The sequence below is a fragment of the Alligator mississippiensis genome, chromosome 16 (assembly GCF_030867095.1).
Source record: "Alligator mississippiensis isolate rAllMis1 chromosome 16, rAllMis1, whole genome shotgun sequence".
NCBI classification, from domain to species: Eukaryota; Metazoa; Chordata; order Crocodylia; family Alligatoridae; genus Alligator; species Alligator mississippiensis.
The window spans coordinates 31,674,708-31,689,747 of record NC_081839.1 but is presented as its reverse complement, the minus strand read 5'-3'; the positions used below and the strand labels follow the sequence as shown (position 1 = coordinate 31,689,747).

Here is a 15,040-nt window from a genome sequence, read left to right as displayed (position 1 = left end):
CGCAGCCCCTGATCCTTCTGTGGGCTTAGCGAGCCAGCCTGTTTGTATTTCAGGGATAACTCCAGCTTTGCCGCTTTGTGGAAAAATAGACCGCAATCAGATGAAACCCGGTGGAGTCAGCTCCCATCAGGCTGCTGGGACAAGCCGCGGGGCTGCAGGTTTGAGCTCCACCAGAGAAACAGAAAGGCACTGAAAACATTGGCAGTGCCGGGAAGCAGTTGGCCGCCATTCCGCATTCCCCTTTCATCCTGTGTCTGCAGGAATAAAAGCACGCCTGGGGGAGAGTCCCAGCTCCCCGGCTTAGAAAAGCGATCGTGCTATTTTGTGCTTAGGTAGCAAGAGCCCGCAGACACGAGCAGCTGCCTGACACCAGCCAGTGTCAGCCTCGCCCCTGCATCCGAACTCGCGGCTGCCGTTTTCATGTGGCCGGAGACATTTGGACAGGAATCGGTCTCAGTAACAAGCTGTGAGGTTGGCACAGGCTGGGGTGGCTACTGCCCTGCAAGTGGGCACTTACTTCTGCAAAGGAAGACAGAGAAGACAGAGGGAGGAGGATTTTGGTGCAGTAGCACTTGGGTGACTCGGTCATTCATGGGCTGGGACCCCAGTGCGATGAGCTCTGTATAACACAGCACAATCTAGCGGTTTTTGCACAGAGCAGGAGCTCAGAGATGATTTGGTCACTTCTGATTCAGAAGAATTGCTCCCTGTTGCAATAAAAATGCGACCTGGACTAGTCAGAGCAAAGCAAACTTCAACCCCAGAACAACTTTCTTCTCTGCAACCCACACCTTACATGGCCTGGGGACAATTCAGGGCTTTTCTTTGTTTTTCATGGTGTTAGCTGGGTAACGTGGGGCCAGTCGTCACTCTGGTGGAAGACAGCTTCCAAGGTCTCATTGCTTACCCACCCTGCCTGGTACATTCATGGTGGGGTCTTGTCTCTTTTCAAAGTCTGGTTTCCTTTCCCAGGGGCATGGACCAGGGATTTTAGGCTAAAACTGTAGGATGATCAATACAGCACATGAACTGAGATGCTGGTGAGTCCCAGGAGGCAGCTGGAAGTCAGCAAACACGCTGTTCTCAGCCTTGATGGGCTTCGTCCTGGTGACTGAGCGGTGCAGGAGATGCAAGGTGTACAACGTACAACATCACCTCTGTGCTGGTGATGTTTTCAGCAAAGACCCTGTACACCTCTCTGCCCATCTAGGTTTTCAGTCTGGGATGGGAGCATTTCACAGTGCACCTGCTGCTAGTGCCTTTAGTGAACCCAGCCCAATGTCGGCCTGCCCAAGTGCCCTGATGAAGAAATGCAGGGCACCTTCCCTTTTCCTCGTTAGCACTGAACATGGCAGGACTGAGATGAGGAGAAGCCTCCTGCCACAGGCTGCACTAGACCCCACTGGGGCAAATGTGTGTAACCAAGGCCCTTCATCTAAGGTGGTGGTGACAGGCCATTATGCTCCGCTACAAAGCAGGCAGATGAAATAAGAGCAGTCTCCAACCCGAAACACAGCCCAGAGAAAAGGGATGCGTCAGCCTACCTGGGAACTCAAATGACCTAGCAGGGGGTTTGGCTGGGTGTTGTTCTGGGGAGGGTATGTTTGTGCATGCACATGCATGCACACATGTGTAGCGAGAGACCGTGCGTAGAAACAGGCAGGAAACAAACAGCTAGTGCCCATGTGTGACCCTTAGAGAAGTCTAGCAAGTGGGCTTTGGGGGTGGGAGCCAGCTCAGAGGGGGTTGGTGCTTTCGGTCCATTCTTCCAGCCTGCAGTGCGGCACGCCAGGACTCGCAGAGGCAGAATGCAGCCCGGATGCGTCTAGAGGTTATTATTAGCAACGCGGGTCAGAGCAGTTTTTAAATAGGGATTTGTATTTTAGCAGCGTCCCCTCAACCCAGGCTAGCAGCTGCCTCCCTCACTTCGCACTGGGAAGGGCTGCTCCTCGGTGGGTAGAAGCCAGGAGTCTCTTTCTCAGGTCCCCTGTCCTGGCACTTGGGGCAGGGGACGCTGAGCTGGTTTCACCCCCACCCCCGGGTGCTCTACATCTCACCCCGATTCCTGCAGCTTGCTCTGGCCCTGGGATGCAGAGCGGTTCACTCCAACCCAACGCCTGCGTTGCCCTCAGTGTGCACCCCTCTCCCAGCTGCCAGGCCTGTGCCAGTTTCCCCCACAGGCAAGGAACCCATTCTGCAGCTGCCACGTGGGCCCAAGGATCCATTGGCTGCCATTTGGGCAGGTGCCTTAGAGTAGCTGAGAATCAGGCCTCATCTGCAGATGCAGATGCAAGCAAAAGACCCTCTGATTCTGGGTGACACCTTCCAGAGGACTCCTGTCCCTGCATGCAGGTGTGCCAGGGCCCCCATGTGCAGCCCATGACAAGGCATTTCGGCTGCTGTACTTGGCGCAGGAGGGGGAGGCGCGTGCCATCTGCCGGCTCCCTGCGCCCAGCCTCGCGGCAGCTGCAGCAGGCTCCGATGCACGCAATCCCCCTCTGACATCATCAGACTCAGGATGCACCCTGTAGCATCATGGCCAATGAACCCTTGGCTGCCGAAAGTAGCTGGAGGGCCAGATGCACCCACCGGGCCAGGCCGCTGAAGCTCATACAGCTACAGCAGGGCTCCTGGGCAGCATCAGGCCATGCAGGTTTCTTGTTGCATTCAGGGGTCATGGCGGTACCTCCCTAACACGAGCGATAGGAATGCAGAGCAAGCCAGGAGGGGCTGGAGCCACATTTATTCCTTGTTCTCAGCAGAGTGGCTGGGACGTTTACATGCCGTCAGCGCCTTGCAGCCCCCAAAGTCTTCTGCAAACGTCAGCCGCCGCTTTACAGATCCACCGCCCACCCCTGAAATGCGGCCACCTCTGGGGCAGAGCCAGCAGCTGGTGAACAACCCACAGCAACACAGCAGGGCAGCTGATGGCAGGAGGTGATGCTGGTCATTTCTGAACGGCCAAGCAGGGAAAGTAGCCTGGACTCCATCTGTTTGAGCAGTGCTTGAACTAGGAGCAGCCGGACTTTACAGTGCCCCCCTCCCCTGGTATCATTCTCCCCTCTTTCTATCGCTCCACTGCACACCCCCTTTTGCAGGAAGCAGCCTTCAGGAGTGGGGGTCCTTTCTGGCATGCACCCCCCAAGCCGGCAGTGCCTGGCACAACCACACTCACCCCCCACCCCCAGTTCAAGCAAAGTGCCCGGATGTCTCAGGGCTTGACATTCCCCTTCCCTTCTTCTGGGGACTCTGCCTGTCCCGGGGGCTGTTCCTGGCGGGTTATCTGCACCTCTTTGACTCTGGCCTTCACCTCCTTCCCGGTCCTGGGAGCCACTATGGTGAGGATGCCGTCGTGGGACAGTGTGGCTCTAACCAGCAGCGGGTCAACATCCATGGGGAGGATGTAGGTGCGGGTGAACTCGCGGGAGATGAAGCCGTGGCGGTCGGCCTTCTGGGGGTGCTGCCCTGTCACCTCCAGCAGGTTGTCCACGGTGCGGACAGCAAGCTCGTCGGGAAGGAAGTGGCAGACGTCCAGGAACACCTGGAACTTGTGGTCGTTGAGGCTGATCTCCGAGATGCCCCGGTCCAGCTGCTTGTTGATCCGGGGCCGGATGTAGTAGCCATGGTATAGGGTGGGGGCCAAGATCTCAGATGGGGACAAGCCTGGGAGAGACACAATGAGGAGAAGATGGTTTCTTAGCACTCGCAGGGGACCAAGATGAGCACAGAGGATGAGAGGAGGACAGGGGGGGAAGAACCCGGGACATGGCAGGCAGCTCGTGGCTCCGTGCAGGCTGCAAACAGCTTTGCCTTCCCGTGCACCAAACTGCAGCAGTGCCGCTCATGGGCACAACCCTTTGCCATCCACCCAGTGCTGATGTTGGCCAAGTCAGGGGTTGTATCTGGCTGCAGGTGCAGCTGGCTGGGCTGATGGGTAGCATGGGTGCCATGGGGACAGAGCATAGCCCCATGGCACCCACCCCAGCCAGGGGCTGGCACCCAGCTTTCGGGTTGAAGAGGGAATGGCTGGGCAGTGGGTGCTGCATGAAGCCCGGTCCCAGGGCAGGACAGACATAGAAAGTGCTGACTGGAGACAGACTGGCACGAAGGACTAAATCCCCCTGGGTGGCATTGTCCTGTGGGCTTTGCCTTCCCCCCAGCCGGGCTGGCGCTGAATGGTTCTGCTGCCTCCTGCATTCTTTCAGGGCTGCCTGCTGCTGCTCTGCCTTTGTGCACAATGGCCCAGCTCAGCTTTTCCCTGCTGCCCCAAGGCCACAGCCATGTCCCCTGGGCCAGCACTTTGCAAATGCCCCTAAACCTAGGCCTTGCCAGCTGCATTTCAAAATGGGCTGTCCTGTCCCATCCTGGCCTGGGCAGGCGAGCATCCCTGGTGCCAAGGTGTGCGGCAGAGGAAGGGGTGGAGGCTCCCTCGATAAGACACCCCTTCACAAGTTAAGACATGGAACCAAGTTCTCCAAACGGCCTGTGGACCCCTCCTTGCAATCATGCAGCCACACGCTCCTCTGGGGGCCACAGCAGGTCTTGGCTGAGTGCCTGGCACTTTGCTGGGCCAAGCAGACTGTCTATGGATGGCTGGAGAGCATGCGTCAAGGGAGCAGGGGCAGGATTTGGCTTGGCATTTGCTGCCTAGGCGTGAGTAGGGAGAAGGTGTGGGAGGAAGGGGTAAAGCAGGAGGGGACAAGGAGCCAGGAGATGCAAAACACAGTGATCCTCATTCTAGAGGCTCCTGCTGTTCCCACTCCTGCCTGCCATGCATGGGGCTTAGTGTGTCCGCGGGAGGGGAGCCTCCCAAGGGATGCGCTCCACACGCCAACAGGAGCAACCGGAGCGGCAGGGATGCCGGCAGGGACCTGGAAGGCCCCCATCCTGCTCCTTACCTTCCCCAAAGTTCTGGTCATACATCTTGCTGGGGTTGGCGAACTCGTACTCGGTGCTCATGGGGTAAGCGTGGGGCACCGCGCGCTCAGCCATGGTCAGCGGGGAGCGGGCCGGAGCGCCGGCTGCCTCTGCGAGCGAAGGCTGCGGAGGGTGAGGTTTTAATCGGGTGAATTCCAGAGGGAGGAGTGCGAGACACCAATACGACCAAAATAGACTCGCGGCCTGGAGCGGCGCTGAGCCGGCCGGAGGGAGAGCTCCTCGCTGCATTCCTGCAGGGATTCTGGGAAGCCCCGGCTGCTGCGACCGGCAGAGAGAAGGGAGGTTTTGCGTAGGCACCGTTCCTAGGCTTCCCTCTATGGCAGGCGTGGGCTGGCAGGCTAGAGGGGGCCTGGAGGCTGGGGTAGCCTCATCCAGATCCCACCCCAGTGCCAAAGATGCATCGTACAGCCTTTCCTCTCTGTTTGCTGTGGCGTTTCTGTCACCCAAATTACAACAATGCCCCTACCTACACTTCCCAGGTTCGGGGGCTCGGAAAGTCAAGCAGCAAAGGCTGGCGGGGGGTTATGTTCGGTACCCTAAGGGTTAAACGCCTCTCTGGCCACAGCTGGAAGCCAAAATTGCTGCCTTGTTCTGATGGCCTCAAAGTGTCTCCAAGCTGCAAACAAGCAGCAAGGCAGGGTTGCAACAGATATTCCTGCCTCCACCCCAGTTCCAGGAGCTGGAGCCAGAGTGGTGCAGGGCACCGGGCCCTTGGTGGGTCTCACAAGGCCCCTTGGCTATTTGGCCCCTTTACGTTCCAAACACAAGGGAGAAAAGATAACCAGGTAGCAGAGTCATGACCGAGGACCAAGGATTCCCGACCCCGAGCTGTGAAGTTCTGCACGTACCCGTCAAATAGTGTTAATGCCTCTCCCTCTTCCTCCACTACAAACGTGCCGTGCGGCTGAGCTAAGGGCCAAGCCTGAGTATGAACTCTGGTCTGGCTCAGAGTCGGATGCCTATGACAGACACGCCGGAGTAGCAGGGTACACATTTGACTTAGATCCACTTTTAAAAGACGAACGGTTTGGTGCCCAAACAAGAACCCCATGTCCTGAAACCAGCCATGCCTGCAGGCTCCCCGTGTGCGCAGTGCAGGGCAGTGCGTGCCCTGGCACGCTGTACATGAGGTGGGAGTGGAGCAGCTCTCGCAGCAGCTCTCTCTGCCCTCCGTCCCTCCGGCTGAGACCTGCAGCACCTGCTGCTGTGGCAGGCCCTGCAGCCAGGAGGGGAGCGCCTCTCCTCGAGTTATAGCCCTGGGCACAGGAATGCACTGAGCTGAGGTAGGGTCTCGCTTGCTGCCCCATGCTGTCAGAGGGGCTCCATGCAGCTGTCATGCTGCCAGCACTGGGTTTGTGCTGCTTGCTTGAGTCCATGGAGTTTGCACCAGCTCTAGGACAGGACACAGCTGGATGCAGGAGGGGCTGCCCGCTCCCCATGGCCCCTGTATAGCACATTGGATGGGTGTTAGGTAGCATCCAGCTTGTCCCTGCATAGTATCAATGCTGCCATTTGCACTGACATGGGGTCTAGACAGGCCAGTCAGGATGCTGTACAAACACAAGACAAAAACACGGTCCTTGTCCCCAAATGCTTCTGGGCGTCACTTAACCACTCCAGCCTTGAGATGCTTCAGAACGAGCCCGGCGCACCCCTGGGCTTTTCCCTTGGGATGTGCTGGGGGGAGGTTCAGGGGTCTCTGGAGGGCTTCAGCCAACCCAGAGAGCATCTGTGCAGAGCAAAGGCAGGGCACTGTCAGGAGGAAGTGCCCAGCTCTGCCGCGGGGGAGGCAGCTGGGTCTGACAGGTGCCAGGCAGGCAGGCACGCACGAGCCACCCCCACCGAGTGCAGGGGAAGAGGAATGGGCAGGTGAGGAGTTGGGAACAGGACAGTTGGAAAGTTAAAAAATAAGAGGCTGATGTTGTGCTCAGCTGGAGCCAGGAGGCGATGGGCAGCTGTGCCAGCCCCTGCCTGCGCTGCCGGCCTCAGTCCCCAGACTTCCTCAGCGCTAAATTTAACCTGGTGTTTCTTCTGAGTCAGTCCTTATTCTGAACGCAATCAGGAGTGCACGGGGGCTCAGCCTAGGGGTGGGCAGGGCTGATGACACAGGCTCTGGGCTTCAGACTGAGCCACAGAAAAGCATGCACAGGCAGCGGGAGAGGGCCCCGGGCTGCTGCGGGTCGGGCTGGGGAAGCACCAGCAGAGCTGCCCAGATGCTGGCACCTCTGCACTGCTCCAGGACCTCTGCGGGACCAGGGCACCACTCTGCATAGGAGACCGGCACCTGCCCATGCTCTGGGCCTGCGTGTTTCTTTGGGGTCCACGCTGCTGGCTTTGGACGGTGCCCAGCAGTGAGCTCTTCTGGGGGCTGCACTTTCCTTATTCTTCCCAAGCAGCTGCCGTCACTAAAGTGAGGATGGCAGAGAGGTAGGAGCAGGGCAGATGCTAGTAGAGACAACACCGGCTGGCCCCTCCACCCCTCCTTTGAACCACTAAGCTTTACCTGACTCTTTGGGGAAGGGACCATTTCTTGGCCCAGTGTTTGTACAGCACTGAGCACACGGGGACGCTGTGCTGTGACTGGGGCTTATAGGCCCCAGTGCACACCAATGGCCCAAAGGACACAGGGGTCCGTTCATGCAGCAGGTTTATCCCCCCCTCTCAGCCAGACTGGACAGAGGTCTCCCTGTGTCTGGCTTGTCGCCGCTCTCCCATGACAAGGCTTTAGTGCTGGGAGGGGGCTGGGTGCTGGGCGGACTCGTGGGGACGCTGAGCTGGTCTCGTTGCCCCCAGGAAAGCGAGAGGCAACAGCTGCCAAGGCTCACACCCTGCCCGCTCCCCTCCCGCCTCCCCTCACCCTTACCCAGGGCTTGCCGCTGCCTGCAGAGAGCCGTGTGGGTTGAGGGCCAAGGCAGAAGTGTGGAAGTGCTCAGGGGACATTTGGGTGCTGACCCCTTTGTCATCCTGATTTGCAAACAGACACGGAACGGGCTGCAGGTGACAAGACCCGTGCAAGCTGCAGAGGGGCAGGACCCCCCGATTGGCAGGGTAGGACCAGGCCTGCTGCAGCTGGGGCAAAAGGAGGGACAGACCGGCACTGGCTGGGGGCATCAGGGCTCACAGGTGTAGCTGGAGAGGGACAAGTCCCGCGGTGAGCCAGCCTCCACCCATGGAGCAGCAGAGCTGCCTTGCATGTGTCCCTGGGACCCAAATTGCAAAGCCCAACAGGAAAGACAACAGCCCCTTGTCGCTTCTGCGTGAGCCAAAGATAGGCGCTGCACTGATCCTCCTGGCATCTGAAGCAGCTGGAGCCGTGGCCGGGCTGGCGAGGGCTCTGCTGATAAACAAGGCGTGGGGGGGCCAGGAGGCTGGCCAGCCGGCCTCGGCTTCTTGCTGACCCGTGAGACCAAGTTCTCTTTTTTCCCCCCGCCTCGGCTCCTTAATCCAAATCCCCCAGACAATGGCCCGGCCAGTGCTGAATGGCGCAGACGGGAGCAGGATGATAAAACTCCTGACATCATTGTTCCAGAGAGTTCAGCAGGAGGCGCGCCCAGGACAGCTGGGGCTATAAAAAGCCCTCGTGCACCGGTCCCAGCACAACTCAGCTGCAGTCGCACTCCCGCTTCCCCCAGCCAAGGCAAATGGATGTCTCCATTCACCACCCCTTGCTGCGCAGACCCTTCATGTCCTTGTTCACCCCCAGCCGCATCTTCGACCAGAGCTTCGGGGAGCACCTCCTCGAGTCTGAGCTGTTCCCCACCTCCTCCAGCATCAGCCCCTTCCTGCTGAGGTCCCCCTTCCTGCGGATGCCCAGCTGGCTGGAGACAGGGTTCTCCGAGGTAACGCTTCTCTCTTGCCGCGCTTTGTGGTCTGCTGCTGGCTCTGCACCTGGGGGAGCCTGGGACGGCGGGACTCATTGCAGAGTCAGGAGCTGTTTCCAGGGAGTGATTTGGGGGGCAATGGGGAGAGGGCAAGCTGGAGGCACCAGGGCTGATCCTCCACATCAGGCAGGAGCAGCTGTGCAGACCTCTGGGTTCCAGCTGCGGTGCGCGGGGCAGGGAACAGTCATCTTATAAGATGCTAATTAATGGTAATTAAGCATTCCATTCCCTTGTGGATGTTGGCAATTGGTACTGTAGCCGTGGGTTCAAGGGGCAAGCAGCAGGGAATGTGGGAGTTGCGGTCCCTTCTCCTAGCTGCTAGACCAAACTTGCTCCCAGAGGAAGGAAGGACCCCAGAAGACCTAGAGACCCTTTCGGACATGCAGCAGGTGGGAGGGTAGCGGTGCTGTGTTTATGCGTGGACCCCTCATCCACATGGATTTTGTAGACTAAAGGCCAAAGGAAAACCCCTTGTGCAACTCTTTCCCTGGTCCTGGACCATCACCTTCCTGCCACCCCTGGAACGGGGGCAGGAACCAGTCTGCCACTGCCCCTGCCCTGCCCTTGACTGGGCTGACTGCTCCTGGAAGGACACCGAGGAAGGTCAACTCTCCCCGGCCTCTCGGAAAGTCAGCAGGACCCCGGAGCCCACAGCAGGGGCCTGCAACATGTCTCAGAGGCCGGGAGGCTGCTCCTAATGCCCCGCTGGTGCCAAGCAATCACACGGATCCTGGGGGGGACTCAAAGTGAGGTCCTCCTGTTGGGCATCACATCCCCCGGTGCAAAAATGCACCTGCCATCCAGCCTCAAGTCACTGCTAGGGCAGATGTTCTCAGAAGATCTGCGCCAGGGAGCAGGGATGGGCTTTGGGGCTGGACGAGTCGGAGCGAGAGGCTTATTGAGCAGGTGCCTGCCCTGCTCCAAGGATGTGCCAGCCGTTGAGTCCCCCTCCCTGCCCCTTTGCTTCCTACACAGTCTGGTTCACACGGGGAGGCAGTGGGCAGCTTCCTTGCTCCGTGCCGCCCTGCCTGGCACAGCTGAGGCTCGTGCCCCTTCCTTCAGAGCCCTGTAAGGGGCAGGTGAGACCGTCCCCAGCGACCAACACCCCCTGCTCACAGGGCTGGCACCAGGGAGGTGTGGGGCTCCTACCAGGGGGATAGCGTGCAGTGGGAAGGGGGCAGCTGATGCCAGCTCCTTTGTGGCAGCGTCCTGATGCCAAAGGGCCACAGGACAATGAGGAAGCAGCTCCTTGGTTCCCACCGGTCGCTGGCAGCTTCCTCCTCCCAGCTCAGCTCAGAAGAGCATGGGACTCCTGCCAAAGCCTCTCCAGCGAGACATCAGTGCCAGTTATGCAGAGACGCTGGCTGCGTTATTTGTAACCTAGGGATGGGGAAGTTCCTTCTCCAACCTGCCGCTCAGCCCAGGGCTCCTCTTCCCCCTTGATCTCGTCTTCCCAGACAATTCCCCCTTGCTCTCCAGCATCCCCGAGCCCCCGGATGATGCTGCCAAGAGCGGCATATGCCTCCTGTCAGCTGGGTTGAAATTCCTCTCAATGTGCCCGTCCATGAAAAGGTCCCATTTATCGCGCCAGGTCCTGCCTTGTGGAGTGGGAGGTAAAAGCAGCTGCTGGGATCACAGGACCTTGGCTGCGACACCCTGGAAAGCTGGTAAACAGCAGGCCTGATTCTTCTCAGACCGGGGAGGCAGGGGTGGCTCTGCTGGCGTTAGGGGGTAACGGAGACAGCAGAGCCCTGTGTGGCTTTGGCAGCAACTCCAGGGTGCGGAGGAGGAAAGATAGTGGGATCATTTGAAAAGCTGGTGACAAACCTACCTAGCATGATCTGAAGGGGACGATGCCCTCTTGCAATACCACATGAAACAGCACATTGCTGGCTTAAAAGCTGCTGCTTCTTTCTGGGGCTGGTCCATGGAAAAAGGGAGTGCCCAGTGCATCGGGCCCCTGGTTGCAGGTAACCCCTGGGATTTCTCCAAGTGAAAGAAGGTGGAGGTGTGACGCAGCGGCTCTGATGGAGCTGGACCACCTTCTGCATGTCCCAAAACTCAGACACGGAGGGACCAGGTTTTCAAGGGGGGTCTTGTTCAAACACTGACCGTTACAAAGAGAAATCCAAAGCCTGAGAAAGCCACAGGACTCCAAAGGGAGCAAATAGCTTGGCTCAGAGTGAGCCTAGAGCCTGAACACGTGCCGATGGAGCAGGAGGCACATCCACCTGCTGGGAAAGGGAAAACAAAAATGAAGCAGGCAGGAGGGAGGAGGACGGCCGGGCTCGGTGGTTCGGTTCCAAGAGTGAAGCCGAGCAAGCATCCCTCCAGCCCCTGCGAAGCTGAGACAAAACAGCATTCCCTACCATGGGTAAAGTGGGAGATGCAAGCCCAGGTGACAGGGCTGCCTGTAGAGCAACTGGTTTCATGCCAGGAGCGATGCCACGGGGCGAATTTACCGGTGATCTGGAAAAGGGAGATGAGTAGTTCACTGGTGACACATCCTGTGAGTCAGGACTGCGCAGGGGGAGGCGTGAAAGGGGCTGTGCCTGGCGGGTTTCTCTAGACCAGCGGTTCTCAACCTTTTTTGTACCAGGACCCGTTTGTAACCATCGATGGCCTGTCCCGACCCAGTAAATAGTTTAAGTATTTAAACTCACCCCCGACCCGCTGCCCGCAGGGGGTGAGGCTGGGGCATGGGGGAGGCTGGAGCTCTGCCAGCCTGCAAGAGAAAACCCACAGTTTCCCATGCTTTTCAGGAGAATTCATTTTTAAAGCTGGTTCACAACCCTTTCATATATTCTTGTGACCCACTTTTGGGTTGCAACCCATGGGTACCAGTAAAAATATGAAGGGCGGGGCAGCGGGACTCAGAGATTGCAAGGGAGGGAAAACCACAGACCAGCTCCATTCCTGTACACAGGCAGGTTAAAAAGAGTTCAAGGTGACAGTGGGCTTAATGACCAGGAGATCAGAAGTGTGACAGGGCAGCTCCCTGGCCAGGGCAGCCACAACACCTGGCACAGTGCAAGCTGCTGCCTTGGTTGCCCACGTGCCCCCTCAGTTACACCGCTCCCAGGGACAAGCTTTATTCTGCCCCTGTTCAGACATGAGCGTAGAGCTGCTCAGGTATTGCAGTGAGCACAAGAAACTAGAAAAAGAGGAAGAACCTAGCAGCCTAAGATATGGGATGAAGCAAGGAGCAAGGGGGGTCAAGTATAGCACTGCTGCCTCCAGGTCAGCCCTTGAGGGGTAACATGTTTGGGGCCTGGCTGAGGTAGGATGATTCAGATTAGGGGAGCTTTTCCACGGGCTTGAAGGAGGAGGATGCACATGGCAGGCTGCTCTCAAGTCGTCCGTCTCTAACCCGCCCCCTGTTTTGCAGATGCGACTGGATAAGGACAAGTTTTCCGTAAACCTCGATGTGAAGCATTTCTCCCCTGAGGAGCTGCAAATCAAGGTTCAGGGGGACATGATTGAGATCCACGGGAAACATGAGGAGCGCCAGGTACGTCTGCTCATGCGGGTCCGGGTTGAGCTGTGCCCACCAAAGATGCCACGAGGTTGCCAGATCACTTTCTAATCTGCTGCAATGGCTATCCCAGGAGGTGCTGTTTCACCCTCAGCAAAAGACACCCAGGGAGGAGGTTATTGCTGCATCTTGCATTCAGGGCGAATTGAACTGGGCAAAGTCCACCTTAAAATGAGTTCTTCCTTCCAGGAATGGAGGGAGGAGGGGAGGGAGCCCAGCACAGAGACCGGTGAGCTGTGTAACAGAGAATAAGCGAACAATGACCTTTAATAATTAAACCAAATGATCAAGCAAGCCCTAGTCCCAGTCTGCTGCCATCTGAATATCTTCATCTAGAGCAGAAGTATGGTAAAACTCTAAGGGTCCGATCCTGCTGTTACTTGAGTGCAGATCCCATTACAGCTTGGTCCTAGAGACCGCTGGGGCAGCTAGGAGGTGGGCGAAGGTGTAGGCTGTGTCTATGCTGAGAGCTTTACTGGTATAGGAAGCCCAGCACACTGTGCTTGCAACATGCTGCAAGCACGGGTACAAGGTGGAGCGGGCATGCTCAGCCCCAGAAAAGCCCCCAGCCATGAGTGAGCCATGCTAGAGTGGTATCAGCACAGTCCAGCCAGTGTACCTGTCTAGACTAGAGGCTTCTCTACCTATGTCTGCCAGGGATCAGACCCCTTTGCCCAACGCAGCTACAGTGGCAGAAGCCATAAGCACCGCAGGGGACAGCAGCACAACACGTAATAATTAAAGTGATGGCCAATGAACCTGGTTCCCCTCACCTCACACCAGCAGTTCACAGGGTTTTCATTAAGCCAGCTGGCAGTGGAAGCGTGGCCTCAGCAAGGCAGTCTGAGCTCACAGCATCTGGTTGAGCTGCCCCCTGGTTGAAATGCTCCTTTTGGGCTGGTGCCTCCAAAGTGTGGCCTCAGCCCGGAGGCAATGCTGCCCAGACAGGCTGACTCGATTCCAGCTAACCAGTGCTGTCTTTCTCCCTCCCTTTTCGGGCAGGATGAGCACGGCTACATCGCCAGGGAGTTCAGCAGGAAATACAGGGTCCCCTCTGATGTGGATCCTGACTCCATCACCTCCTCCCTGTCCCTGGATGGTGTCCTGACAGTGAATGGACCACGGAGACCAACCGACCTTCCTGAACGTACCATTCCCATCATCCGTGAGGACAAGTCTCCCACTTCGGGAGTCCAGAGGAAGTGAGCAGCCATTGAAAACCAGCCCTGCCCATTCGGGAAAACCTCTCCGTTGCATGCGAGCAGTGTATGCTGTCCTGAATAGCCACACCTATTTATTTATGCTGAGCAAAGCAAAAGGAGCCTATTTACTAACAAATAAAACATGAATAAGCACCTTGTGGTTTGGCCTTTGAATATTTGGGACTCGGTGAAGGATCTGGGAACGTAGTGCCACTGCTATGTTAGTAGAGGAAAGGCTCTGGTCACAGCAAAATATCTGTTATAGTTATGTGTACTGTAGTATCTAGGGGCCCCCACCATGGCTGAGGACCCCAGGGAGCAGGGTGATATATAAAGACAAAACAGGATGATGGTCTCTGCTCCAGAGGTGATAATCTGAGATATTATTAGTGTCTAGTTGGTAGGGAGAAACACACCAATGTACCCCAACTACCCATAGTCCATGCTGTTTCTTTCCATAACTGAGCCAGCTCTAGAAAGCCTTTGTGGACCGCGGGGTCAAAGCCTGAATCTACTGTACTCAGTGTCTGCTGCACACTCGACTTCTCTGGGAGTTTTGACTGAGTAACGACTGTAGGGTTTGGTCCCTGCACAATAAACCAGGAGAGCTGGAAACTCCATGACACTGCATTGGATGTTCATGAACATGAATGGCCCAAAGGTGGGAGGGCTAGACACAGCTTTGCACAATACACAACGGCATCACCTCCCACCACTCTAGGCCAGCCCACGCTGAACTTGCTGGGATGGAAAGGGAGTCGTCCCTTTACTCAGGGCAGGGACCAGGAACCAGCAGCACAGCTTCCTTTGGGGGACTAAGTAGCTTCCCCAGTTCATGGTGTCTGCCGCCTCCATGGCCAATAGTGGCACCGGTGACACTGTCCCTACAGATTCCCATTCTCAGAGACACAGGGTTAGTGTGAAGCTGAGAACAAAATCTGCCTCCACAGTGCTTCATGGACAACAACTCAGATGGGCAGGAGCTCAGGGTAAGGCTGGTGTGCCCCAGCAGCACCACCCCTTCGCTATAGGCCACTGGTGGAACAAAGAGGGTCCAGTTGGCGATGAGGTATGTTCAGGTTCAGAGGACTGCAGGCATCAGGAAACCAATGTTTTCTCCTGCTGTGAGAGAGGCTCTTAAGAAATGCTTGGCTGCTTTTACTTCATGTGCAGGAATGTTTTGCAAACACTTGTTGCACAAGCTGTCTCTCGGTATTTCACTCTGGATTTCCGTAAACCTGATCCCTTCTGACTGTGCCTGACAAAACAATCTGTCCAAGGGAAATTCATTGGTTTGGTGAGAAAGCTCCAGGACAATGTAAACCCATTCTAGATACAGGCAGTGGATAATGCTGAAGGGGAAAATGAGTACATCTTAAATCTCTAGAATAACTCATGTTTTAGGGAAATGTCCACAAGTTGCAACTAATTCAGAGCAGGCCCAGAAGATAATTGTGTAGCTGCTGTAAATGCAGATACACCCA

General features: G+C 57.0%; 2 protein-coding genes across 6 annotated transcripts; one reads left to right on the top strand and one right to left on the bottom strand.

The window, feature by feature from the left end:
• Window positions 1-2,728: 2,728 nt before the first annotated feature.
• HSPB2 (heat shock protein family B (small) member 2) lies at window positions 2,729-5,208 on the bottom strand. The gene is made up of 2 exons (XM_006271348.4): window positions 4,899-5,208; window positions 2,729-3,663 (listed from the first exon to the last, which is right to left on the bottom strand). Exons 1-2 carry the CDS (start codon window positions 5,164-5,166, stop codon window positions 3,212-3,214), a joined length of 720 nt encoding a protein of 239 aa, XP_006271410.4. The 5' UTR covers window positions 5,167-5,208; the 3' UTR covers window positions 2,729-3,211.
• CRYAB (crystallin alpha B) lies at window positions 4,605-13,704 on the top strand. 5 transcript variants are annotated; one of them, XM_019490078.2, is made up of 4 exons: window positions 4,882-4,962; window positions 8,642-8,777; window positions 12,208-12,330; window positions 13,357-13,704. In XM_019490078.2, the coding sequence occupies exons 1-4, from the start codon at window positions 4,958-4,960 to the stop codon at window positions 13,558-13,560; spliced, it is 468 nt and encodes a 155-aa protein (XP_019345623.1). In that variant the 5' UTR covers window positions 4,882-4,957; the 3' UTR covers window positions 13,561-13,704. The 5 variants fall into 5 exon arrangements, with proteins under 5 accessions (XP_019345624.1, XP_019345626.1, XP_019345623.1 ...); XM_019490079.2 differs by lacking the exons at window positions 4,882-4,962; window positions 8,642-8,777 and adding an exon at window positions 4,605-4,653; XM_019490081.2 differs by lacking the exon at window positions 8,642-8,777 and having other exon boundaries at window positions 4,878-4,962.
• The last annotated feature ends 1,336 nt before the right edge of the window (window positions 13,705-15,040 follow it).